At 35.2% G+C, this 27,968-nt stretch overlaps 2 protein-coding genes across 6 annotated transcripts; both read right to left on the bottom strand.

Moving 5' to 3' along the window:
* Window positions 1-1,744: 1,744 nt before the first annotated feature.
* LOC112770932 (disease resistance protein RPV1) lies at window positions 1,745-7,964 on the bottom strand. Of its 2 annotated transcripts, none has more exons than XM_025815425.3 (6): window positions 7,078-7,964; window positions 5,658-6,762; window positions 4,354-4,635; window positions 2,951-3,832; window positions 2,138-2,857; window positions 1,745-2,048 (listed from the first exon to the last, which is right to left on the bottom strand). In XM_025815425.3, exons 1-5 carry the CDS (start codon window positions 7,686-7,688, stop codon window positions 2,186-2,188), a joined length of 3,552 nt encoding a protein of 1,183 aa, XP_025671210.1. In that variant the 5' UTR covers window positions 7,689-7,964; the 3' UTR covers window positions 1,745-2,048; window positions 2,138-2,185. The 2 variants fall into 2 exon arrangements, with proteins under 2 accessions (XP_025671210.1, XP_072081714.1); XM_072225613.1 differs by having other exon boundaries at window positions 5,658-6,673; window positions 7,078-7,859.
* A 1,947-nt stretch (window positions 7,965-9,911) lies between these two features.
* Window positions 9,912-16,616, bottom strand: LOC112770931 (disease resistance protein Roq1). Of its 4 annotated transcripts, none has more exons than XM_072225612.1 (7): window positions 15,986-16,607; window positions 14,548-15,646; window positions 14,086-14,373; window positions 11,232-12,146; window positions 10,621-11,088; window positions 10,340-10,531; window positions 9,912-10,220 (listed from the first exon to the last, which is right to left on the bottom strand). In XM_072225612.1, the coding sequence occupies exons 1-6, from the start codon at window positions 16,501-16,503 to the stop codon at window positions 10,520-10,522; spliced, it is 3,300 nt and encodes a 1,099-aa protein (XP_072081713.1). In that variant the 5' UTR covers window positions 16,504-16,607; the 3' UTR covers window positions 9,912-10,220; window positions 10,340-10,519. The 4 variants fall into 4 exon arrangements, with proteins under 4 accessions (XP_072081713.1, XP_072081712.1, XP_025671209.1 ...); XM_072225611.1 differs by having other exon boundaries at window positions 9,912-10,008; window positions 10,151-10,220; window positions 10,340-11,088; window positions 15,986-16,606; XM_025815424.3 differs by having other exon boundaries at window positions 10,340-11,088; window positions 15,986-16,616.
* Between the last annotated feature and the right edge of the window lie 11,352 nt (window positions 16,617-27,968).

Genomic DNA, 27,968 nt, shown 5'->3' with positions numbered 1-27,968 from the left:
TACTAGTGTATTTAAAAAAACGTGTAGTCTTTGTTAAAAATATTTTTTTTGATAAACCTCCATTAAAAATTTATATTACTATAAAATTGTTATTAGGCAAAAAAAAAAAATCTTAAACAAAACTCTTAAAACTCTCGAATAAAAAACAAATAAAATTATCAAATTTTTATATATGATCACTCAGCTCAAATGTGCTTTTAGCCAAGCGAGCCTTTCTACAACCATGGTCACAAGCTGATTGCTACAAGAGAAAGTAAAGACACGTGTCCATAGATAAAAATTTCAGAGAGAATATCTGTACCTTACATCTTTACCGTAGTGTGACCCATAGAAGAAATATGTGACACTTTTTCTAAATAAGATTTTAACTGTTATTTAATACATTTTAATAGAAGAATATTATATGTATTTTTATTATATTTTTTTGTATATTTTTATTTTTTGATATTAAGAATAATTAATAAAATCTAAAAATAGAAAATATATACACAAAATGGCATAATATTGTTTTTTTATTTTAAATTAGCTCTATATTAATAATTCACAATATATGTTTTAAAATATTTAAATAATAATATGATGTGCCTCCCATCATGTATATTAATAATTAAGGGTAAAATATGATTTTGGTCGTTAACGTTTGGGACGAATCTTAATTTAGTTTTTAATATTTTAAGCGTATTATTTCAATCTCAAAAATTTTTAAATATTTTATTTCAATCCTAAAAAAAGTTTAAGCGGGTTTAATATTGTCCCACCATTAAATTTGACAAAAATAATTCGCTTATTGAAGAGTTAATAGCATTTAATTTCAGTATGTAAGTAAAATGGATCCACCAATAATCACTAATATGAAAATTTTTTCATTGATATATTTTGAAGCGTTAGATGATTGATTGTTAGGATTTGAAATTTTGTCCAAAAAAGAATTTGAGGAGAAGTGTTACAAGAAGATTTTTGTTATGTTTTTCTAACACAGAGAAGAAGATATGACTTAACTAGTAATGTTATTAACGTCCACATGACTCATTTCGGTAATTATTAGTGTCAAATTTAATGATAAGACCATATTAAACTTGTTTAAAATTTTTTGGAACAGAAATATGACGTTTGAAATGTTATAAACTAAATTAGAATTTAGTCAAAGCATTGGGAAACAAAATAATACTTTATGGTATATTTTAAATAAAAGATACTATTTGTATACCAAAATCAGCTACTAATATATTTGTGTAAAGTATGATCTCTATCTTTTCATTGCTCTTTCTTTCATATTTATTTTTAGTTTCACTTATAAAATTAATGGTAGAAAATCACACTTTACTCTCTTAATTGTTAAAAAATTGAGAGGATCCATTTCCCCTAATCAGCTACTCATCTTTATGGTGAGTTTCCTTGCTACCTCCAAAATGCTTTGAACTTGATCCTTGCTCCCTTCAAAAATTTCTTTTGTCTCGTCCGCTCCATTCCATAAGCCCCAACAATAGCCGCAAAGAAGCTCAATTTCCAACAATGTATATATGTGTATTATTTCACACGTTTTTAATGCGTATTATGCTATATCAGAAATTGATTTAGTGAATAATTTTATGCATCTATTTATCGTAGTTGTTTTATTTTATTTTATTTTTCTTTTTTACTCTAGCTTATTAGAAACTCTTGTTCACTAGAGCATTGAAGAGATTTTGCAAATTGCAAGGTATCGTCAGCGCCAAAATTCATAGGTAACGAATAGCAACTCACAGAACGACAAATCTCCCAATTGGAAGAGAAAGAACTACAGTTAATTTAGAATTTCTTTACATCTACGCAACACTGTTTGACTGTGATCATTTCCAATGGCTGGGAAATAATGTAATAGAGTAATTAAAGTTGATGATGCGATGAACTAATGAGATGAAGTTATTGTTGTAAATGGGCCTGGAAACTTATTAACTACTGTATCATTATTTGTAGTTAGAGGATTGAACTTAATGAGGACATTGGTTGCACTCAACTCCTCGTGATAATTAGGCAGATCAGAAGACGGACGCAGCAAGCTAAGCAATCTGCAATGGCAGATCCTATTTTATCTCTCCATCTGAGCAAAGCTTTGGTAGGAAAAGAACAAAATTTGAATAATTGAAGGAATAATTACCTTGGGGAAAAGATGATGTATATTTTTAAGAGTGCTTCTGTGTAGTATCTATATAAGGCCCAAATTAGAGAGATCATCTTCTTTGGCCTTTGCCTCCATCTTCTCATTTTCTTCTTCGTCGGTAACCAACCAATTATAAGGAAGCATGATCTTGGACTCCGAACTGCTACTTGGGTCTTCATCAACATACTCAGTCTCAATGACCAATCTGGAAGAATCAAAGATAGGACTGTGCTTTTTAATATCCTTACTTTTTAACCTCCTCTTCAGTTCCTCTATATCTTGTTTGAACACCATGCGAAACCCCCATTTCTGCAACTTCAATCCCTGGCAGGCTTTAAATCTTATACGGGCTCCAGTTTTCACAAAATGGCAATGCACCCGAGAGACATAGATTATCCAAGCATGTGTTACCCCAGGTACAGAATGCAGATGGTGTTCGACTATAGAAGGCATATCAAAATGTTCTTCTGTGTGCTCACTTTCAAAAGAAAGATAAAAATGATGCCGTAGCTGTCCAGGTGGAGTACAATTATCTAGAACATACTGAGATGTAACATAAAATGAAACGCCAAGCCAGTTGTCATCTGCATCATCATAATCCACTACCCTTACAGCTGACCCAGCTTTAAACTGATGAATGAAATACCATCCTGGAATTCCACCACTCTTATTTCCAGGAATAATGATGTCAAACCCACATCGGAAATGACAAGGTTGCTGCTTCCAAATAAAACAGAAGGAAACTTAGATGTGTAAGAGAAAATGCGAACAGGGAGAGTGATATGGAAAGCATGCATGTAGAGTACGCACCTCAACAAGTCTTGCAAACCATGAGAGAGCAGCCAGCATGCAATCAAATAATTTCATCCTAAGCATATTGTATTTGTTTACAACATACAATCCTGACCTATGGTTACGAGATGCAGATACCGTTTGAAAATACCTTCCCCCTGATGGTGCACTATCAAATGGGAGCTCATGTAATCCTTGAAGATAATCGCAACATGCCAAATTCAAGTATGCCAGCCTCGAAAGCTTCTTGATGGTACCAGGTAGACGTCTTAGGACAGTTCCCTCCAAGTTTAATCTTTCTAAGCAACTCAAATCACCAATAGAATCAGGAATAGTTTCTATTAAATTGCATGAGCCAAGGTCCAGAGATATCAAACATCCTAGATAAGAGGAAGACATAGAAATCTGTCCAAGGGGAGACATCAGTAGTTTACACTCTCTTAAATCTAGAGTCTGAAGAGATATCATATTGTTCACTTCATTGGGGATATCAACAATATTTCTGCAGCTCCTCAAACTCAAGAACTTCAACATTGCAAGAGCACCAATAGATTCATGAACTGTAGTTAAATTTGTACAATGTCCAAAATCAAGGTACTCAAGATTTGAAAGCCCTGTGAAATCTGGGGTCTTCCCAAGGTTCGTGCAGCCAGAAAGGCGTAGAACTCTCAGAGAACTTAAATTACAATCATCGCCAAGATTGAGGTTCAACAAACTGCTACAGTTTTGCAAACTCAAGTATCCAAGCTGCTTAAGAAGTCCAATTGAGGGATGGACATGCGTCAAGTTTGTGCATCCTGTAAAATCTAGTCGCTTAAGGTTTGGGTTCCATTCAAAATTTGGTGTCTCTATGAGATCCTTTGAGTAGCTCAAGTCCATCTTTTCCAAGTGTGGGATATTCTGAGAAGGATAATATATATCAATATCAATACATGTTAGCTTGCTATAACAAAAAAGTTTTGCATATAATTTTCACACGTGATCATTGTAAACATATTTTACATAAACATATATAAGTAAAATTAATTATTTTCCACACCTACCATGCAAATGATTATTCAAAAGAACAAATATTTGTATTAAATTCTTTGACTTTTTAAAACATTTTAAGCATAATAAGATCTTTTCTAGTATAGATTGATTTGATTTTAATATTTATGTTTCCTACAATAATATCATAAGACTAAAAAAAGATTCTTCTAAATTCCAAAAACTTCAAAAGCAGACCCACATTTTCTAAACATATTCAATAAGGTACTTTACTACCTTTTCTTTTTTTTTTAAAAAAAAACAAAATAAAACTTATAAATAGAGGTTTGATTTTTTGCAGGACAATATTTTAGGAGAAAGAATTGGGATCATTAATAATCAAATTGTTTACTTAAACCAAACACTAAATCAGATGAAAAAGTCATAACTACCCTGTTGCCTTCCCAGAGTCGTTTGACGTTGCTATAAGGTAGGTTCAGTTCAACAAGCCTACTATAAGGTTGAAACGATGGCAAAGAAGCGAAAGGATAGCCATGCCAAGCAAGATACTGTAGATTAGGGGAAAGAGAATCGAGGCTTCCTAAAAAGTTCTTTTGGTATAATATAAGCAATTTAAGATCCCTCAATTTTGACAATCCTTCTATCCTCAACTGCCTGGACTCGGGCATCTCCTTTTTCTGATCCAAGACTATGGCTTTAACATTGTTTGTTCCCTGAAAAGATATGAAGGAAAGTATTATGAAGAAAAAGCAAAAGCATAAGAAAAATATTGTGTGTTTTAGATATATTTTTAGAAGTACTTAGTTATTTAGATATGACAAGTATATAAATACTTTTTTATAAATGAAGAAAAAAAAACCATTTAAATAACAGTATTTTTTGAAACATTAGAAGATATAATTGCTTTATTATATATTTATTTATTGGTATAAAATGAGATAACTACATAAATTTTGAAAAGAATATACTACTTATGATATCTTTTTAATGATATTTTCATTAAAAAATTTTCATTTTAATAATATATATAATACAAATGTTTTATATATACACATATAGTGTTTACATACTAGTACATTTTTTTATTTTAAAAGGCAATTAAATTTTTAGATCTAAAAAATAATAACCACAAGTCCACAACATAATTTAATCTCATTTTTAGGATAGTGGAATAAAAAATCTCATAAGGATTTGTATAGTGGTTATGAACTTATGATTTTATATATTAATGACTAAATTTGTATCTTAAAAAAAGTTGAAAAACTGCTGCTGTTTTTTACTTCTTTTTTTATTTTTTTTTTCCTAAGAAGCACAAATAAACATATCCAATGTAAGTGTTTGAATTGCTAGACTTGGTAGTTAAATATTTAATATTTAAAATACTAAAATTTTGAGTAATATTTCAAGCTGGTCCCAAAATAATTTTTATTTAACGTTTTAGTCCTCAAAGGTGAGATGAAAACAATCCATGGACTATTAAGTTGATAATATGACAGTTATCCTCCGCTAGTGTCCTAGACCTCCTCCCTAAACACTTATGGGGGTGTAATAGGAGGAGGAAATAACGCTGTTTTTTGTGGTTTGCATAGCAATTGACCCATCCTAAAACATCAGCTTCAGGACGGAGATGAATAAAGAAAGGAATTAAGGATGGAGATGAATAAAGAAAGGATTTATTATAAAATGCTCTAATTGAAAATAAGAAAAATCAGAATATTTAGTTTGAGAAGATTACCGTCTCAGCTGACATCAAAGCACTTTCAAAATCGCTATAGAGCCATACTCTGCTCCATAATGCTGGCTCTTCAGGATATCTTTCTCGAACAAGTTTCTTCCCCAATTCTTGAAACATGTCATGCATATGAAACTCTTGGTTCTTAATAGTTATGAGTGATCTCTCCTTTAGAACTTGAATTCCAATGTGAGGGTGTAGTCCACAAACATCTAGAATTCGCTTTACATACTCTTCCCTCTGCCCTATGAAAAAGCAAGCAATGTGCAAAAATATTTCTTTGTCTTCTTTTTGCAGTGTGTCAAAACTTATTTGAAGCACATCAGTAACTTTTTTGTCTGGATGTTTCTTCAGTCTTTCAAAATAATCTCTCCATTGGGAAGCATTCCTATTGTACAAGAAAGAACCCACTACTTTGATTGCTAATGGAAGACCTTGAGCATATTCCAATATACTAGGAGTCAACTCCATGCAAGTGCTGCTACTAGGACGGTCACTTTTGAAGGCCTTTCTTAAAAAAAGATCCGACGCATCATGGGAATTCAATAACGAAACCTTGTGAATTGCATCTACTCCATAACTTTTAAGAATATGTTCATCCCTAGTGGTTATGATCATTCTGCTTCCTCTTCCAAGTAATTTAGGATTAATAGCCAATTGTTCTAATTGTTCCATTTCATTAACATTATCAAGAACTATAAGGACCTCTTTGGAAGATAGCCTATTTCTGATTATGCCAGCTATTTCAGAAGGACTATATTTTCCCAGATCTTGTTCATCTAGAGTTCGACGAAGAATCTGTCTTTGAACGGCAATAGCACTGCCATCTCTATAACTTCTGTGCACATCCTCGATAAAGCAATGTGCGTCAAACATATAAGAGATTTTGTCATACAAGACACTGGCAAGAGTTGTCTTTCCTATTCCGCCCATTCCCCAGATTCCAAGAACTCTAACATCTTCATCCTTTGGGTTTATCTTTAGAACTTGTTCTAATTCTTTTACACATGGTTGTATCCCTACAAGATCATCAGCAGACCCAGAAAATCTATGATCCAATTTTTTTATTACTTTTTGAATCATTTTATCAATCTCTGTGAATTCTGGTCTGAAAGAGGGGAAAAAAGAAAAAAAAAAAGCCTAAATCATCACATGTACTATGGTATGTAATTCATTCAAGAATCAGGACTTCAATTCTTTTATGAGAAATCAGAACAAAATATGTATGATTTTCAAACTAATTCAACTTAAAAAATAAAATATAAAAAACGGTCACTCAAATCAATTCTGAACCACTACCAAAAAGATTCCCAATTAATTTTCAATTCATGATTTGGTCAAATTACTTGTTCTCGGCATGCAGTCAAATTTTTACCAATTTAGTATCTAAAACATCTATAATGAATTAAAGCATAACACATACTTATCTCTAACATCCCATCCAGCAGAATTGGCCAAATCCGTCATAGCTCTCTTCCAGCGTTCAACCTTGCCAAGATCTTGTTGAAACCGCTCCGTATGCAAAAGAAAAGCATCCTCATACACCCCGCGCTGCTTTCGAACATCGGAAGGATCCACGTCATAGAAAACGGAGAAAACCGTCTGTCCGAACTCTTTCTTGCATTGAGCTATGGTAGCCATTTCATCGAGGCACCATGTGGAGGCAGCATAATCACGTGAGAAGACAATGATAGAAACACGGGAATCTCTGATGGCTTGCAGAAGCTGAGCAGAGATAGGTTCCCCTTTCTGAAGCCTCTCGTTGTCCTTGAAGGCCAAAACTCCTTCCCTGATGAGATTATGATAGAGATGATCGGTGAAATTGTTGCGGGTGTCGGTGCCCCTGAAACTCAGAAACACATCATGCTTGTATACTCGCCTGTTTGACTGATGAGTGGAACTGCAAGCTGAATCTTGCGGAGGAGGAGGAGGTGTTGCTGTAGCTGATGAACTTCTTGGGCAACAGAGTAGGGCCTTAAACTTAAACTTGGGTCTCCAAACCCGCGCCTTCTCGCTTGGATCTTTTGATCCCATTCTTTACTCTCTTGCTCCGCTCAACTGCTCCAGAGAAAATAGTTCAGAGCATAGGGGAAGAACGATCGAAATTGAAACCCACACTAGTTGACTCATAGGTCAACGAATTTGGTAGGCGCAATAACTGTCATCGTGTCTTCTTTATATCTTCTAATATTTTCGTAGGGATAAATACAACCGCAAAGAATTCTGGCAGGATATTTGTCTCTTTCTTACTTTATAATATTCAAGTAGTATTACTGTATTACTTTCTTTTAATTTTTGTCTCTAAATTTAACGAAACATAACAATAATAGTATTAGTCACCAAAAAAAAACAATAATAGTATTAATTGTATTAATAGTAATAATTTTAACAGTATTAGCCGTATGAAAATAATTATAATTATATATAATTTTTGTAATTTGCTATTATTAGTATGATTTTTATTCTGAGATAGTAATTAATATACAATAGAAGTCTCACTTTAGCTAAATATAAAATTATTTAAAAATTAAAATTAAAATGAATTTAAAAACGATATTACTTAATTAAAGGGCAAGTTACTTAAATAAATAGAATAGAGAAAATATTTACCCAAATGTGCAAAACTGGTTCTTGTTACCTGCATGTGCAAAAAGTCATTTCTATGTAATCCGTGGCAACCCACAACGGTTTCAAAACGTGCATAAACCGTGGCAGGTCCCAGCGGATTATGGCCAAAAGATATAGAGTGTAAACCGTGGTAGGTCACCACGGTTTACTAAGGAGAGTCACCACGGTTTATGAAAAAACTTGTTTGCACATAAAACTTTGTGGGTCACCACGGTTTATGTGTGGTAAATAATGGCCAAAAAACCTTGTTAATTTTATGTCCAATAGAAAATGAATTTATTAGCACAATAAATTTATGAGCAGAATCTTAAATTATGTCTTATCAACAACAGCTTTTTATAATAGAAAGAGTACAATAGAAAAAAAATCAGATAATACTAAGAAAATGATTTTTATAGTGCTTAAAAAATTGATGTCTATTTACTAAAAAATAAAAAATTAATATTTAATTTAAAATGATCAAATTTAATAAATTTAAAATATTTAAAATTTGTTATGTAAAATAAATTAGAAAAAAATTAGACTCCAATAATAAACACCATGAAATTTTTGGATTTTTTTCTATTATAAAATAAAAAAATATTTTTAAAAATAAATTACACTAACATTAATGATTGGAATCTGTGTTTTTATTTTTTATTTTGAGTTTTTATGAAGTTTTCAAAATCTCAGGCAAACTTATAAAAACTACTCAAAAGTTCGTTTAAGCTTAAGGTGACCTCTCTCGTTATATTCATCTTTATTTTTTCATTTATAAAATAAAGATTCATTACACTATAACATATTAATGAGTACAATAAAATAATTACTTGTTAATATTGGTATCTTAATATTCATTAACATGCTTATTGATTAAATCTTTTATATAGATTTAATAAATTCACATATAAGTGTATATTGATACATTAGTATTTGTTAAATTTAAAATAAAAAATATTTATTATATTATAAGAATATTAATGAGTACTCTAAAAAATATTAATAAGTAATTATTTTATTATGTTCATTAATATTTTTTATAGTATAATAAATATTTAAATATAGTGTAAAATGAAAAATAGTGATAAACATAATGAAAAAATAATTGATAATACATGTAAAAATTTTATAGTATATATTAGTCAATAATACATAAAATTAACAAGGTTTTCTGGCCATTATTTACCACACATAAACCGTGGTGACCCACAAGGTTTTATGTGCAAACAAGTTTCTTCATAAACCGTGGTGACTCTCCACGGTTTATGCACGCCATCTCTCCTTAGTAAACCGTGGTGACCTACCACGGTTTACACTCTATATCTTTTGGCCATAATCCGCTGGGACCTGCCACGGTTTATACACGGATTACATAGAAATGGCTTTTTGCACATGCAGGTAACAAGAACCAGTTTTGCACATTTAGGTAAACGTTTTCTCTATTCTATTTATTTAAGTAAATTGCCCTTAATTAAAAGGGATTAACAAAATTTTTTTTAACATTTTTATAAATTAAAGAGTACAAACTTTGTGTAAAAAACTGAGGGGAGCAAATATTTGATACAAAAATGGCACCAAAGAAATCACTTTTGCAACTTCTCTTGAAATGTGGAATCTTCCAGTAGCTATGAAATAACGAAAACAGAGCAATAAGATCAAACGGATAAATGATATTAATGTTGCTCGATGTTTGATCCAACCATCATTATATAGAGAGCAGGATGAATATGACGAGAGTCGTGGTGCACTGGGATACAATTCAATAACAAACGGATAATTTCACGATAAAAACAAAAATTAAGAACACTCAAGTGCTCATTACAGCTTTTTTCACATGAATGAGCTAGCTAGGTGCCACAAACCTAACAGTAACACAATAAATGACTCACCAAATCTACAATAGAACAACGGAATTTCCATTGTTCCCGCTATGTTTTGCTTCTTCAATCTTCATATGTGCTTGGAGAGTGGCAAAAAAAAAAAAAAAAAAAAACAGAATAAGTGATTGTTGAAGAATCCTCTTTCTATTAAAGAATAAAAAATAACATATGAAAAATGAGTAAAAGAAGGATAATTACCTCAAGGAAGATGGTCCTGTGGTGTGTGTGGTTGGCCTCACTTAAAGGCCAATATTAGCGAGATTAATTTCTTTGCCTTTGGCTTCCATATTTTCCCTTTCCTCTTCATCAGTTACATACCAATTGTAGGGAAGCTGGATTTTTGGCCCGATGCTAGTGTTGTAGCTTTCATGCACATCCTCAATAACCAACCTATAATCATGAAGTTGGATTTCAGGGTCATCCATAAGATAATAAAAAGGGTCAACCTTACTTTGGCGTTTCAAGTTTCTTTTAATTGCCTCTATATGTTGCTTGAATACCATTTGCAGCCCCCAGTTCTTCATTTCAATCCCTGGGCAGGCTTTAAATGTGATATTGGCTCCTGTTTTCACAAAATGGCAGTGTGGCCGAGAAATATAGATAATCCAGACATGATCAAAATTTTGCTTCCTCGCAGTTTTAAACTGAGGGTTGCAGTCTAAATGGCATGGCATACAGAAGATTTCTTCTGCTTGTTCACTTTCAAAGGAAAGATATAATGGACTTGGCAACGATGTGGACAGCCGATTATGTGAAGAACTAGAAACTGCCGAAGGATTGGTTACACAAAATGCTACACAAAAGGTAAAGCCAATGCAATTGTCATCCACATCTGTGTCCACTATCCTTATTGCTGTTCCGCCCTCAAATTGATGATTGAAATACCACGATGGAATTTCATTCCCGGGGATAACAATGTCAAAGCCACACCTAAAATGACAAGGTTGCTGGTACAAGAGGAAACACACAAAGATATATCAGTGAGATCTCTCAGCAAAAGATTTTTTCTTTTTCTTCTTCAAAAAAGAAAGTATCAATGAGATATTGTGTGAAAGACATCGAAATTTAGGCATAGAAGATAATTTCGCACCTCAATCATTCTTGTTAGCCAGACCAATACCCAATTTAGACAGCGACAATTGTCAAATATGCGACAACAAAACATATATAGTCCTGACCCCTGATTCCTTGATCCGGACACTGTTTTAAAATATCGTCCTCCTAACGAGTCATTAAAAAATGGGAGTTGAGGCAGTGAATGAAGATTAAAGCATTGTTCTAAGTTCAAATATGCTAGCCTGGAAAGCCTCCCAATCGTATAGGGTAAACTAGTGAATCTGTTTCCCTGTAAATTTAGTCTTTCTAACCCCTTTAATTCCCCAATATCCTCAGGAACCTTTGATAGATTGCAAAAGCCAAGATCCAGAAATGTTAAAGCTTCCAGAACCTGTGAATGGATAGCCTCGCGAAGAGTTGAGTAATGTCTGACTGTTTCATGTCTGCTAATAACAAGCCGAAGTTCTGAAAGGTTTGAGCAGCCTTGAAAATCTAGAGTATGAAGAGATGTCATACAAGCCATGCCATTAGGTCCCCCCTTAAGGTTTATATTATCTCTCAAACTCAAAGATCTAAGTTTTTCAAGGGCCCAAATAGAGTTATGCATATAAACCAAACTTGTACATTGTTCAAGATCAAGATATTCTAGATTTAAGAGCCCTGAAAAATCTGGCGTACTTTTCAATTTTGTGCAGCCTGAGAGGTGTAGAACTATCAGAGAACTTAACTTGCATTTATCATCACCAAAGTTGAGGCTAACCAAACTACTGCAGTCCCTCAAATTCAAGTAGACAAGTCGTGTAAGAAATCCGATTGAAGGGTGGATCTGCTGTAGTTTTGTGCATCCTGAAAGATCTAATCGCTTAAGATTTGTGCAACATTCAAAATTTGGCATTTCCGTAAGCTCTTTCGAGTTGCTCAAATCAATTCTTGTCAGGTAGACAAAATTCTATAAAACAGAATTCAGCGATCTGTGAGTGAGTTATACTAAAACTTCAAAAAAGTCTCGACCAGCAAGTCAGTTTTCTACCAAATCTTCATTTTCTTAAGGAAAAAAAATTTCGACCATTATTATGTAATAAGGCATTAGTTTAAATCATATAAAGAAATGAATCAAGATCTCCTAAAATGAGAAAGTTGTACTTTACTCCTTTACCAATTTTCTCACTTTAGGATATCTAAATTCTAAAGAAATTGTATATAACTTTAGTGTGTGCTTAGAAAAATTATATTGCTTATAATGTAAAGTCATTAGTCCTCAAATTCATGCATTTAAAAATATTAATAATTTTAAATATATAAAATAAAAGCCAATGAGTTATAGCTCAAATGGCATAGTCTCTCTATATTCACCTAAGAAATCGCGGATTCGAATCTCCTTATTTTTGGTATATATATATATATATAAAATAAAAAATAAGAGAATTATTTTATAAACTAATTTGATTGACTTTCATCAATTTTTAGGATTAAAATGAATCATGAAAAAAAAAATAGGACTGATTTAAATCACTTGCAATAATAACATAAAGTAACATAACTAACAAATTATATTGTGACACGATGTAGACAAATCGTGTTTTGACATGTGGCACAATCGTTCTCATTAACATACTATGTGTCAGTAACAGACATTTCATCACTTTATTATATGTGGGTGAACTATGTTCTGACATATGTTATTGCCTATTTATGTCAACATGCCACGCTAATACGGCATTAACGAAAATCATTCAAAAGAGTAATATGAGTCACAAAATGAAAATTTATAGTTTAAATTGAGGTGGTTAAAACTTCCAAAATAAATTTAAAAATTAAGATAAATTTCAGAGGACAATTTAAATATTTATTTAGAAAACAAAATATATTTTGAAAAAAAAATTGGTTATATTTATCAAAATGAAATTCGGACTTCTACAAATATATTAAGTTGCTAAAATTACTTTTCATGCATTGAAAAAAATATCAGTCATATTACAAAAACACTAGAAATCAATCACTGTAATAGTCTCTCTTATATAAATCATAATAGCATAGATTCACATTTTTAGTCTAACTATATAAGTAATATAATCAACTCATATTCACACATATAATCAGATGCAAACAAAAGGTATAAAACACAGTAATGATTGATTCTTTTATATTCATAAAATTTGATTATTACATTATGAAAAAAATTTATTCTTTTAATGGGAAATAGTTACTATTCTACTTCAAAAATTTTGATTATTTTAATGCAAAAAATTTAATTATTCTAACTAAAAAAATGTATAAACCATACACAAATTTATACAACTACATGATAGTTGATTTTTTAAAAAATAAGCCGTTTACAAAATGCTTTTGACATTGTTGGTAAACCTGATTTTAAATTAAAAAAAAAAAACATTTTTACGTGCAAGATAAAAAAGGGAAAAATGATTCTTACTAATTTCTATGGAACTGTAGCAGTAATTGACAAAAAGTCAAAAATTACTCTGCAAATTGTTTCTTAGTGCTTGTTTGAATGCTATTAAGTTGATAAAAAAAATTTTAATAAAAAATGTCGTTTTTATTTTTTTAGCATATTTGATAAATTTTTAGTAGTGAAAATAAAAGTACTAAAAAAATAATTTTTTTTAGAAGCTAAAATTTACATTTTTAAAAAAAAAATGTTTTTTACATACTGAATAAATAAAAAAAATATTTTTATATTGTTATACTAAATATAACTAATAAATAAAAATTTTTTTTTATATGAGATATCTAAACATAAAATTATTTTTATTTTTTTAGATTTAAAAAAAAAAAACTCAAAAAATCTTTTATTAAAAATTCACTCAAATAAGCCCTTAAGCTAGAACAAAGAAAGACAAAGAAGAAATATTTGTAGTAACTATTAGTACCTTACGGCCTTCCCATAGGCGTTTGATACTGCTACCAGGCAAATTCATTTCAACGAGACTTTGTGAAGGGTGAAACACTGATGGCAAAGAAGGGAAAGGGTAATCATGCCATGAAAGATACTTCAGATAATTAGAAAGTGATCTGATGGGTCCTCCTGAATAGTACTCCTTTTGATGTATAATCAGCAGCTCAAGATACTTCATTTTGGACAAACCTTCAGTCAACTCATTGCATTCGGTGATATCCTCTTTCACATCAAGAACTATGGCTTTAATCTTATTTTTTCCCTGACAAATATGAATCAAATAGTAAAAAGGGAATCATCAGCATATATAAAAGTATAAAAGGTTTCAAAGTAATTAAACAGAAAAAAAAAAAAAGGGATCATCAGCATATATATGTTCAATCATTTAAAAACGTAAAATTAAAACTTTCTAATGAAACTAGGGGTGACTCATTACCGTTTCTGACATCAAGACACGATGAAAATCCTTGTAACTCCATATTCTACTCCATGATCCAGGTTCTTGAGGATATTTCTCCCGAACGATTTTCTTTCCCAATTCTTGCAACATCTCATGCATATGAATTTCCTGGTTTCTAATGGTTATGAGTGATTTCTCCGCAATAACTGAAATTCCAATAATAGGATGTAATCCACAAACATCTAATATTCTCTTTACATAATCCTCCCTCTCCCCTCTGAAAAAACAAGCAATGTGTAGAAATATTTCTTGCTCCTCATATTTTAGCCCGTCATAACTTATCCGAAGCACGTTTGTAATTTCGTCTTCTTGATTATTCCTTAATCTATCCAAGGCATCTCTCCATTGGGCAGCATTGCGGGAACACAAGAAAGAACCCACCACTCTAATTGTCAGTGGATGTCTTTGAGCGTATTTAAGTACTTCAGGAATCAGCTCCTCACAATGGTTGCTTGGACCCTCTCTCTTGAAGGCTTTTCTACTAAACAGCTCATGAGCTTCTTTATCACTCAATAGGGGAACATTGTGAACATCATCGGCTCCATACGCTTTTAAAATATGCTCATCCCTGGTGGTTATGATTATTCTACTCCCTTCACAAAGCAATTTAGGATTGATAGCCAACTCTTCTAATTGCTTTAGGTGATCAACATTGTCCAACACAACAAGAACCTTTATACTGTGTAGCCTATTTGTTATAATTCCAGATATCTCGGAAGGACTGTAAGTATCTAAATTTTTTTCATCCAGAGCTTGACGAAGAATTTGTTTTTGTATGGCCATAGCACCACCATCATTGTAAAGTTTGCTCACGTTCTCAACAAAACAAGAAGCATCAAATTGATAAGAGATTCTATCATATAAGGCAGTAGCATGAGTTGTCTTTCCTATACCGCCCATCCCCCATAATCCTAAAACTCGAAAGCCATCATCCTCTGATCTTAACTTGAGAAGCTTTTCCAATCCTTCCACACGAGGTTGCATCCCAATTAAGTCATCAACAAACCCAGAGAATTTATGATTCAATGTTTTCACTATTTTTTGAACAATTTTTTCAATCTCTCCAAACTCTGGCCTGAAAGAAAGACAAACATATGATACTAAAAAGTAAGAACATATCGCGGAGTCATTTTGTTGACAAAGTAGGGTGCTTTTGATTTGTGTCTTCATTTTCTGTTTTTATTTTCTGTTTTCTGTTTTCACTGTTTTTACTTTTTTCTTCACAAAATTGCGAAAATAAAAAACACTAAATGAAAAGGCAAACGCACCTTTAGATTTCTAGCAATCTGTCCTAATCAAATTTTATTGATGGATAATTCCTATGCCCAAGCATGGAAAACACCAGATGTTGATGTGCATATAAATACAGAAACAACATAAGCGAAGAATTAATAATGGTTAGTGTTGTACGTACTTATTTCTAACATCCCAGCCAACAGAATTGGCCAAAGTGGTCATAGCACTCTTCCAGCGTTGGACCTTTGCTGGGTCTTGTGTGAATTTCTGTGAATGGGAGATAAAAGCTTCCTGGTACACACCGTTCTGTTTGCGCACATGAGAGGGATCCACATCATAGAAAACCGGGAAGACAGCTTGATTGAACTCTCTTTGGCAGTCAACAATAGCAGCCATTTCATCTAAGCACCAAGTGGAGGCTGCATAATCTGGTGAGAAGACAACAATGGAAATCCTTGAATCCCTAATTGCTTGCAGGAGCTGTGATGAAATGGGTTGACCTTGCTCCAGCGTCTTGTCATCCTTGAAGGTGAAGATGCCTTTTCGGATGAGGTGATTGTAGAGATGATCAACCAAAGTGTTGCGGGTGTCGGGACCCCTGAAACTGATGAACACGTCGCATTTGCAGATCCGCCGAGGTGCGGTGGCGCTGCTGCTTTCGATGCGGTTGCTGGAATCCATCGGGCGAGAGGTCATGTGAGGTTGATTTGACTTAGCTGCTCGGGTTGGCTTTTTAGTCAATCAATGAAGCACCAGGCGGATATATACAAATAGGAAAAGTTTCACATGTCACGACTAAAGAAAAAGTCATGTTTTACAATACAAAATGGCCATATAGTTTTGAGGCTGTCTTTGGTGGGGAAAGTATTTTTCGGATCTTGGTGGGTCAGGTAAAAAGATGCCATTTCAATGGTGAAGATGGCGTCGGTACGAAAATTTTTGAAAATTATGTATTTGACCCAAAGCCTGATCAAATTGCAAACCGATTCAGTTTGATCTGGTTCAATTGAAATGATAAGATCCGGTTTATTAATTTTTTTTTTGACGAAATAGATTACCTTTTTTCTTGTAATATAAATAAACGGCAAATAAAATTCAATAATTAAGCTCGTACACAGAGTTTGAAGTTTGAAGCTTGAAGCTTGAAGTTAGAGAGAAGCGAAGAAGATAATCGCATTGGATCTGAGCAAATTGAATAAAAATGAGTTTGTTGAGTCCAAGAACTGAAAAGCTGGTGAAAAGGGTAACCATTGCTGCAACCGTCACCGTTCCTATTTCCTCTTGACTGCTGATTATGGCCCTCAGCCCAACGCTCTCGACTCTGTCTGTAATCTTTCTTTTTCTGTCATTCAAAAGCTTTAATCTTTGCCCTTTTCTTCATCTGGTTCTTTTTCTATATTATTGTTATTATTATTGGATAGATGTTCTAGTTTTTCCCAAACTTCTGAGTTGATTTTCTGGTTTAGGGTCTATTACATATTTACTTATTAGTTGCAAGTTTTATGGCTGCAATTTGGAATTTTTTTGTCTCAAACAAAGCTCAAGTTAGCTCATCTAATTTGGTATTAGTTATTATCATATTCTATTCGGAAAACTTTGAGCAAAAGGGTGTTTCTGAGGTATTCAAATTGATACCTATTGGATGAATGCTGGTTTCAATTTAAAACTTCATTCAGAATCTACTGGTGAATTGGGGGTTGGACCACCATGATTATTCTACTGGTGCATGGTTTCCTTCTCAAAAACTATTCAAATAATCAAATATCAATACTTTCATTTTTGCAAGTACATGCAATTGCTTGTGGATGAGCTGTAAAATGTTGCACTAATAACTAACTTTGTATATTAGGAACTATGGCCTTGCAATAGAGATAAGTATGTGTCTTTTGTAGTTAGAATGCTATTTCTAGAACTTTTTTAAGTATCACTGAATAAATCTTGTTAACAGAGTGCATAGTTTGAGCCCTTGATGCTTATGTGCTTCACTGGCAAGAGTGCCTGAATGTCAATACATCAATCTACTACAATTGGCTTCTCAAAACCCAAAAATTTCAGAAAATGTTTGATTTACAGTTTTTATTAAGAGCATCTTGTCACGGTAAATTTTAGAGGGTTAGATTTAACAGTATTTGTATAGTTTTCTGGAGTGTTTGAGAATACTCTAGATGGTTCCGGAACGTTCTAGAATGTCCTAGAAGGTCCCGGAATACCCTAGAAGGTTCTAGAAGACTCTGGAAGGTCATAGAGTATTCTAGAAGAGTGTAGATGTATATAGAAGTATAAAGAGTGGTATGGAATAATCTAGAAACATTTAGAGAGTTGTGGTAGGATAGATATTTGTAAAGAAGGTTCTGGATGATTAATCTGGACCATTGATTAGATTTAATCATAACCATCCATTGAGGAGGTGGATGGCTATAAATAGGGGGTGAGAGTTAGAGTTTGGGTGTGTGTGAATCATTTGTAACCACATTTGAGCAATAAAGTGTTCTTCCACCAAAGCTTCCTTTCTCTTGTGTTCTCTTGTATTCTTAGCTTTCTTGCTAAGTATTGAGGGTTAGGCTGACTTGGTCTTAGCTCAAGAGGTTGAGTAAGTCCGAGTGCCATCACGGTAGCGTTGGAGTGTGTCTAAGGTCGTGACAATTTGGTATCAGAGCAAGGTTCGAGAGGGAGCACAAGTGATTTGTGGGTATGGCTTCTAGTATCACCATGGAGCATATTGAGCTCAAAGGGGAAGGAATGCTATTCCTTCTCAATGGGGAGGCAAGAAGGTCCGTTCTTCAAGTGAGCCTAGAGGTAAGGACTCTAAATTCCTAGAAGAGAGAGTTTCTGTGTTGGAGAATGTTCTATCCTCTATGGATGAGCGTTTCCAAAGGATAGAACATGATAAGGAGACCCTCGAGGCTCACGTGTTAGGAGAACTAGATGCTTTTAAAGAAAGCATGCTCCAAATCGAAGAGAAGCTTGAGAATTCCTTAAAGCTATTTGAGGAAGTTCGAGTTTGGTTCGAGGAGGCAAAATCTCGACCAACCATTATAAGGGAGACGACAAAGATTGATCTTTCCAAGCCAAAGGAGTTCAAGGGCGTAAGGGACGCTCGCGAGGTGGAGAACTTCCTATGGCAAATGGAGAGGTACTTCGAAGGCCAAGGGGTGGTCGAAGAAGCAATAAAGGTACGCACTGCAGCTCTCTACCTTTCTGATAATGCTACTTTGTGGTGGAGAAGAAAGTGCGTAGATATGGAAAAGGGTACTTGAAACATAGCCACATGGGAAGATTTCAAAAGGGAGTTGAAAAGACAATTCTTCCCTGAGAATGTGGTTTATGAAGCAAGGAAGAAGTTGAGGGAGTTGAAGCACAAGAGTACGATCAGCGACTACGTAAAGGAGTTCACTACTCTTACGCTTCAAATCCCCAACTTAGCATCAGAGGATGCATTGTTCTTCTTCATTGATGGACTCCAACCTTGGGCAAAGCAAGAACTACAAAGAAGGAATGTTAAGGATGTCGATGAGGCCATCATGGTGGCCGAATCACTCATTGAGTATCATAGGGGAGACTCTAAACCCAAGTCATCCTCCAAGCCTAGTTCTACTAAAGGTGGGGGAGACAAGGGAAAGAGTTTCTCAACCAAAAAGGAAGGAAAATACTCTTCAAAGAAAGAGTACGAAGAAAAGAAAAAGGCTTTCATGCCCAAAGGAGGATGCTTCGTGTGCAAGGGACCACACCAAATGAAGGATTGCCCCAAGCTAGGGACTTTGGCATCTATCACCGAGGAACGAGAAGCTCAAACTCAAGTAACTGAGTGTGTTGGATCTATCCAACACATGAATGCTGTGAAGGGCAAAGAGGCAAGCACTAAAGAAAAGAAAGGCTTGATGTATGTCAAAGCCTTTATCAATGAAAAACCCGTCATGGCTATGATCGACACTGGTGCTACACACAACTTCATCACGCCTGATGAAGCAAGGAGGCTTGGGTTGAAGATCACCGAAAAGAATGGTTGGTTCAAACCCGTGAATACCAAGGGTGAACCCCTTAAGGGAGTAGCAAAAGGGGTTGAGATGACTCTTGGTTCTTGGAAGGGCCTTGTGGATTTCTCAGTAGCACCCATGGACGATTTTAAAATAGTCATCGGGCTCGATTTGCAAAGGAAGGCAAATATAATACCTATGCCATACTACGACGTAGTATGCGTCATGGAGAAAGGGTCTCCATGCATGGTCCCTATAGTCTCTAAAGTTGGAGGACTACCGATACTCTCCGCTATGCAACTCAAGAAAGGGTTCAAGAAGGGAGAGATTACATATTTGGCTCTACTACAAGAGGAGTCAACACTTGAAAGAGAAGACGTTCCTCCCGAAATCAAGGAAGTCCTTGAAGAAAATAAGGATGTGATGCCTTCCGAGTTGCCAAAACAACTACCACCTAGGAGGAAGGTGGACCACAAGATTGAATTGGAGTTAGGCGCAAAGCCGCCCGCCTCAACACCTTATAGGATGGCACTGCCAGAACTCGAGGAGTTGAAGAAGCAACTCAAGGATTTGCTAGATGCTGGGTTCATCCGTCCATCGAAGGCACCTTATGGCGCACCAGTCTTGTTCCAAAAGAAGCATGATGGTTCATTGAGACTATGCATCGACTATCGAGCACTTAACAAGGTAACCATCAAGAACAAATACCCCATTCCTTTGATAGCCAATTTGTTTGATCAACTTGGTAGAGCCAAGTGGTTCTCAAAGCTAGATTTGAGGTCAGGATATCACCAAGTGAGAATTGCCGATGGTGATGAGCCTAAGACCACGTGTGTCACGAGGTATGGATCGTATGAGTGGTTGGTGATGCCTTTTGGCTTGACCAATGCTCCTGCGACCTTCTGTACCTTGATGAATGAGATCTTTCGACCTTACCTTGATCGGTTTGTAGTGGTCTACTTGGATGACATTGTTGTCTATAGCAATACTTTGGAGGAACATGTAGAACACTTACGAACCGTGTTCAAGATCTTGCGAGAGAATAACCTATATGTGAAGAAGGAAAAGTGTTCCTTTGCAAGGGACGAAGTCCACTTCTTGGGACACATCATTAAAGGTGGAACTCTCTGCATGGATCAAGGAAAGGTGAAGGCTATCAAAGAGTGGGAGCCGCCAAACAAGGTATCTGAATTGAGGTCATTCCTTGGGTTGGCTAATTACTATCGGAGGTTTATCAAGGGATACTCCGCTAAGACTGTACCATTAACTGATCTTCTCAAGAAGAATCACTCTTGGGAATGGTCAAAGGAGTGTCAAAAGGCCTTTGATGAGTTGAAGGCTGCTATCACAGAAGGACCAGTACTAGCACTACCCGACTACTCAAAGGTATTTGAAGTCCACACTGATGCTTCTGACTACGCTATTGGAGGAGTTCTGATGCAAGAAGGACATCCTATTGCCTTTGAGAGTCGCAAGTTGAATGATACAGAGAGGCGATACACTGTCCAAGAGAAGGAGATGACCGCGGTGGTGCATTGTCTGAGAACTTGGCGTCACTACTTGCTTGGTTCACACTTCATCGTCAAGACAGATAATGTGGCTACAAGCTACTTCCAAACTCAAAAGAAGTTAAGCCCCAAACAAGCTAGGTGGCAAGACTTCTTGGCTGAGTTTGATTTCGAATTCGAATACAAGTCAGGCAAGACTAATGTGGTAGCAGATGCGTTGAGTCGCAAGGCTGAGTTGGCGGCCATTTCTATGGTGGAAGGAGATATTATGCATACCATCAAGGAAGGGTTGCATCACGATCCATTAGCCAAGAAGTTGGTGGAGTTGGCTAGAGAAGGTAAGACCAAAAGATTTTGGTTAGAAAACGACCTTCTCTACACAAAAGGGAGAAGACTATACGTTCCTAAATGGGAAAATCTGAGAAGGAAGTTGGTAAGAGAATGCCACGACACCAAGTGGGCTGGTCACCAAGGTCAGCGAAGGACCTTAGCACTCATTGAATCTTCTTATTATTGGCCTCAAATGAGAGATGAAGTGGAGAGCTATGTGAAGACTTGTCTTGTGTGCCAACAAGATAAGATTGAAAACAAGACACCAAGTGGGTTGTTGGAACCTCTGCCTCTATCAGAGCGACCGTGGGAAAGTGTCTCTCTAGATTTCATCTCTGCCTTACCGAAATCCGATGGGTTTGGATCTATTCTCGTGGTAGTGGATCGATTTTCGAAATATGCTACCTTTATACCCGCCCCTACTGACTGCACTGCAGAGGAGGCAGCACGACTATTCTTCAAGAATGTGGTGAAATATTGGGTATTGCCTAAGAGCATCATTAGTGATCGAGATCCACGGTTCACAGGACGACTATGGACAGAGTTGTTCAAACTCCTTGGGTCGGAGCTTCATTTCTCAACAAGCTTCCATCCTCAAACTGATGGGCAGACTGAGAGAGTGAATGCCTTACTTGAGTGTTACTTAAGGCATTTTGTAAGCGCTAATCAGAAGGATTGGACAAAACTCCTAGACATTGCTCAATTCTCATACAATCTGCAAAGGAGCGAGTCTACAGGGAAGAGCCCATTTGAGATTGTGACTGGACAACAGCCGCTTACACCTCACTCTCTTTCTTCCTCTTACTCAGGAAAGAGCCCTGGAGCCTATCATATGATTAAGTCTTGGGAAGAACAAGCAGATGTTACTCGTTCTTACCTCGACAAAGCTGCAAAGAGGATGAAGAAATGGGCAGATAAGAAGAGGAGGCATGCAAGCTATCAAGTGGGAGATAAGGTAATGATTAAACTTCTGCCACAACAATTCAAAGCCTTTCCCAAGGTTCATAAGGGTTTAATCTGCAAATACGAAGGACCATTTGAGATCATTGGACGTGTTGGGGAGGTTGCTTACAAAGTACAACTCCCTCCCTCTATGAAGATCCACCCAGTCTTCCATGTGAGTATGCTTAAACCATATCATGAGGACCAAGACGAACCGAGTAGAGGTAACTCGAGTCGTGCTCCGCATGTGGTGACTAGATCCTTTGACAAAGAAATCGAAGAGATCCTAGCTAATCGCGTCGTGTGACGAAGAGGAGTACCACCAAGTATTCAATACTTGATCAAGTGGAAAGGACTCCCGATAACCGAAGCTAGCTGGGAAACTCGCGAAGATCTGTGGCAATTCCAAGAACACCTAGAGCGCTATCATGAACAGAACGCGACGAGGACGTCTGCGCATTAGGTGGGGGAGAATGTCACGGTAAATTTTAGAGGGTTAGATTTAACAGTATTTGTATAGTTTTCTGGAGTGTTTGAGAATACTCTAGATGGTTTCGGAACGTTCTAGAATGTCCTAGAAGGTCCCGGAATACCCTAGAAGATTCTAGAAGACTCTGGAAGGTCATAGAGTATTCTAGAAGAGTGTAGATGTATATAGAAGTATAAAGAGTGGTATGGAATAATCTAGAAACATTTAGAGAGTTGTGGTAGGATAGATATTTGTAAAGAAGGTTCTGGATGATTAATCTGGACCATTGATTAGATTTAATCATAACCATCCATTGAGGAAGTGGATGGCTATAAATAGGGGGTGAGAGTTAGAGTTTGGGTGTGTGTGAATCATTTGTAACCACACTTGAGCAATAAAGTGTTCTTCTACCAAAGCTTCCTTTCTCTTGTGTTCTCTTGTATTCTTAGCTTTCTTGCTAAGTATTGAGGGTTAGGTTGACTTGGTCTTAGCTCAAGAGGTTGAGTAAGTCCGAGTGCCATCACGGTAGCGTTGGAGTGTGTCCAAGGCCGTGACAATCTGTTAGTCTTATTATTTAAGTTTATGTTATGTTAATGGCAGGTTAAGAAGCAAATACTTTTAGCTACATTTTCGGATCAAAGAGAGTCTCAAAAAAATCACCTGAGGAAATTGGACAACAGCAAGGAGAATCCATGAACTTATCTTCATACTATGATCATAAACATTTGATTCATCTTGTTGAGTGAATGTTTTCTTTTTAGCCATTTGTATCTGTGAATTAATATTGTCTAATAGAATGATTTAATGACAAAAAAATGTTCGTTATACTCATTTTACATGAGAAAGTGTGCCGACTCAAGTTCAGTACTAATGACATAAATGGCATAAATATTTCGTTTATTCACAAAGTGTATATTTTCGTTATGAACCAACCTTCATATTGTGTAAAGTGAGCAAATAGCTCTCATCATTATTGAATGAACGACATATCCAACATTATGACACCTTAAGTATGATGAAGAAAGGAAAAACAAAAATATTGCAAAAAAAAAAAATTAGATATGTACTCTTCACCTATAATAGTTGTTGAAATATCATTTATGTTTTATGCTCTCTACTCTTACTTTTTCTCTACAACCAACATATTATAATTTTCTCTCCAATTCCTTTCGTCAAATAAAAGATAAAAAGAAAAAAATATTTTTACTTTCTTCATCCAAGTAACAAGATTATAGATATTTTTCTTCCATTTTTTACTTCTCATCCAACCTTTTTTTTTTCATTCAATCAAAAGCGTCGATGTCACAAGATTCAAGACACCAACAAATGAACACAATATCTTTGCATTCCAACAAAAAATAGTGAAAATACAAGGTCATGATCAACAAAGCTATTCACCTTTCACACTTTCAACCTTTTATAAAATGAAAAAAAAATGAAAAATTTTGCCAGAAGAAAGGAGCCATGCTTCAATGAATCAAATCATAAACTAAATTGAACATCCTAACCAGCCCAACAAAAAAGGGGAAGGGGTGTGTCATAACCAACACTCATCTAATCCAATCACTGTTCCTTGAAGTAATAGTCTTAAAAAACACATTCAACTTTGTTGTTGTGGATCTATGGTGTAATTCAAAGATGAAATCTTTGTAATAATTAATCTTGTGGGGGGTGGTGGTTGTCATCATCATCATGCAGAACATAAATCAGCAAGAAAGGTTTGTATCTGTACAAAGCCTTATTCACTTTTGTTTAGCATTTGAACTCCTCTTAGATTCAAGTGTTGTAGCTTCTTTAATTGCTACTTGTGCTTCATTCTTCATTCCAAGTCCTCCAAGTGCAACAGATTCAAGATAAAATGCAATGTGCCATACAGGGAAAATCATTCTTGTCTATATTGCATTGTTCAGCGCTTCTTGATACATGTCGCTAATAAGATAACACAGACTGCGTCATGCATAGACTGTAGGAGAAACCATCATTCTAGCATCAATGAACTGTGTATAATACAATTAAGTTACATTTAGATAAATATTGTAGTCCGATTAAACAGCTAAAAAGAATGGATTCAGAAATTCTACCAATGGATTCAGAAATTCTACCAAAACTATTCCTTTATCAACAAAATATTGATGTGAAACTCTAGTTACCAGAAAGCGGGATATTCGATTAGTAGCACTGGTCCTATTAGTGTTAACACTCTTCGGTGCATGAGCAGGATCATCCTGAATCAATTCTCCCTCCTCCTCTACCTTTATCAATTAATAAGCCAGAATCAACTTAAACTATATCATATGCTTCCTCCTATGATCTATTCTAATCCTCTAATGTGCAAAAAGAACCAAATTACATGAAAATGAGAAGATTATAATGTTATTACCCTGACAACCGCAGAAGAAAGTCGGCGTTTAGCAGGAGGTTGACCTTCCGGTTCATTCCTGTCTCTCTGTATGTCAAATTACACTATTTAACCAAATCCCTAAACTCAGATTACAAGAAAGATAATATTTTCTGCTCTAGAAAAGAAGAGGGAGTGAGACTGACATGGGAAGGAAAGGGTTGTCGGCGAGGAGCTGAGAAGGGACCCCTTCGAAGGCCTCGAGGATCACGAAGCCGTTCCGTAATCTGAGAAAATTGAACAAAAAATTAGCAGAATCGATGAATGAATTGGAGAGTGGAAGTAGAGTGGTGTGGTAATTGGCGAGAGAGTAATGAGTGACCTCGCGCTGTTGGCGGAGAAGCTCATCGATCTCATTGCGGAGCTGCTCCTCCGACTTCTCCACCGCAGTGCCTGCGTCAACGGTTTTCCCATGTCGCCCATTGCCTTCCGTCTGGTGTACCTGAACTTGGCCAGGTTCTGATCTACGCCTCTACTTCGGCAGCGCTCTACCACTCCCTCTGCTCCGTCTTGCAGTGCCGTCTGTCACTTAGATGTTCAACCCAGGCTTCGCCCTCACCCCAACCCAATTTAACCCTATATTTAAATTTGCCCCCATGTGTTAAATGGAAGTTTATTTATGAACTTTTTTATTATTGTGAACCAACCCCTATATTTTTTATTAATTTTATTTATTACCTGGTCCATCAAGGACCAAAAGATACTTTTTCCACTGAAGAAAGCTCCGTTTTGAACCAACTTATATATGTGATAAAGATGCCGGATTATTGGTTCTTTTTGGGATTGGATGCGTGTCGGCCAGGTTTTTATTTTCACGGTTAATAGTTAAAGAGGCCTGCTACACATACAAATCTTTTTGGCTTACAAGTTATACAAGTTGCTCTAAGTCCAAAAAAAAAACACGCGCTCCTTCAACATTCACTCTTCGTCTTCTTCCTCAATCAAAACGCAAACCATCAAGAAAAAAACACGCGCCCCTTCCACAACACGTTCACTCTTCCTCTTCTTTCTCAATCAAAACGCAAACCATCAAGATTCAAGGGACATTCAAAACAAATTACTACGATTCTGCAGAAACATTCCAACTCCTCGCGAAGAGTAGAAAAAATCAAGAAAAAAAGATACAAATCTCCATCAAAAATCACCAGAAAAAAGGAAGAAACATTATTCAAGGTACTGTTTTACTGTTCTTCTAGGTTTTTCTTCTAGATTGTCTCTGCCATGTGCCTCATCCTTAACCAGCAAAACATTAAAAGATTTCAAGAAGAAATATACTGTCTTCTCCTGTTTTGGGTGTATTTCTTAAATCTTTTGGGTGTATTTCTTAAATCCTTTGGGTGTATTTCTGTAATCTTTTGGGTATATTTCTGTAATCCTTTCTGTAATCGTTTGGGTGTATTTCTGTAACCGTTTGGGTGTATTTCTGTAATCGTTTGGGTGTATTTCTGAAGTTCCATTATCTTCAAAACGATTTCAAAGCTTGATTTCAAAAACCATGAAAATCGAAAAAAACGAAGCAAAGAGAGAACGCATGAAGGAGATCCAACAAATTTGGCAAGAAACTCGAAAAAAGAAACGAAATCTTTTGAAAAATGGAAGTTATATATTTGTGCGTTGATTGATTTGAATTGATTTAAAATTCTGTTAGAAAGGCACGTAACAAACAGCGCGTTTAATGGGTGGGTTTCATTCAGACTTGTAAAACTTGTAAATGTAAAACACTTGTATATAGAGATTAATTCATAGTTAAATTGATTCCTAAAAAATAAAGAATTCTTTAAAATTGTTCTTAAATAATTTTTTAATCAAATTAGTCTTTAAAAAATTTAAAATCAATGACCTTTGTCCTTCTGTCAACGGTTTAACAGATTCTGTTAACATAAGCCACATGGATCATTACATTACTAACAATGACATTAAAATGACGTCGTTTTAATTATTATAAGGCCTAGTTCAAATACGACGTCGTTAGCTTTATTAGAGCTTCATCTCTTTCCATTTACAGATTCACTCGGTCAAAGAGAAGAAGATGATGCTATCATCGACGACGCAATGAATAGTGTGATTGCATTGGTTGTGTGTGATAGGTCGTCGTGGAAGACACTGTCATCTGCGTGAGAGATAATCACTGTTTCCTTCAATGGGGTGTCAGGATTTTTTGTGCTGGTGCCTGGTCGCAATGTTAGAGTTTTGATTGATTCTCTTTATTATTTGGTTAATTTATTATAAGTTGATAAAAATTTGTGTGCTTTGTTTTTTATTTTTTGTGCTTTATTATTCGGTTAATTGGCTATGCTCATTAGTTTTAATCTATAGATATGCGTAGAGTAATTTGACTAATTTAACTATGCTCATCAGGTATTGATCCGTCCGTTGGTTATAATTCGGCTCAGTAATTATAAATCGGAATTCTATTAAAACTAAATACACACGTACTATATTAAGAGTACGTGGAGAGTACATGTTTTACTCTTCTAACGGATTTATCCTATAAAATAAAATAACTACATCCCAACCCAGACGGACACAGAATCTCTCTG

The sequence above is a fragment of the Arachis hypogaea genome, chromosome 18 (genome assembly GCF_003086295.3).
Source record: "Arachis hypogaea cultivar Tifrunner chromosome 18, arahy.Tifrunner.gnm2.J5K5, whole genome shotgun sequence".
In the NCBI taxonomy this organism is placed as follows: domain Eukaryota; kingdom Viridiplantae; phylum Streptophyta; class Magnoliopsida; order Fabales; family Fabaceae; genus Arachis; species Arachis hypogaea.
The sequence above is the reverse complement of the archived record's forward strand: the minus strand, read 5'-3'. Positions and strand labels throughout refer to the sequence as shown.

Coding starts and splice junctions, on each gene's coding strand:
- LOC112770931 (XM_025815424.3), bottom strand. CDS start 16,503: ATGACCTCTCGCCCGATGGATTCCAGCAACCGCATCGAAAGCAGCAGC. Junction 15,647..15,985: donor GGCTGGGATGTTAGAAATAA/GTACGTACAACA, acceptor TCTTTCTTTCAG/GCCAGAGTTTGGAGAGATTG. Junction 12,147..14,085: donor GCCTATGGGAAGGCCGTAAG/GTACTAATAGTT, acceptor TCTGTTTTATAG/AATTTTGTCTACCTGACAAG.
- LOC112770932 (XM_025815425.3), bottom strand. CDS start 7,688: ATGGGATCAAAAGATCCAAGCGAGAAGGCGCGGGTTTGGAGACCCAAG. Junction 3,833..4,353: donor GACTCTGGGAAGGCAACAGG/GTAGTTATGACT, acceptor TATCCTTCTCAG/AATATCCCACACTTGGAAAA. Junction 2,858..2,950: donor GGTTTGCAAGACTTGTTGAG/GTGCGTACTCTA, acceptor ATTTGGAAGCAG/CAACCTTGTCATTTCCGATG.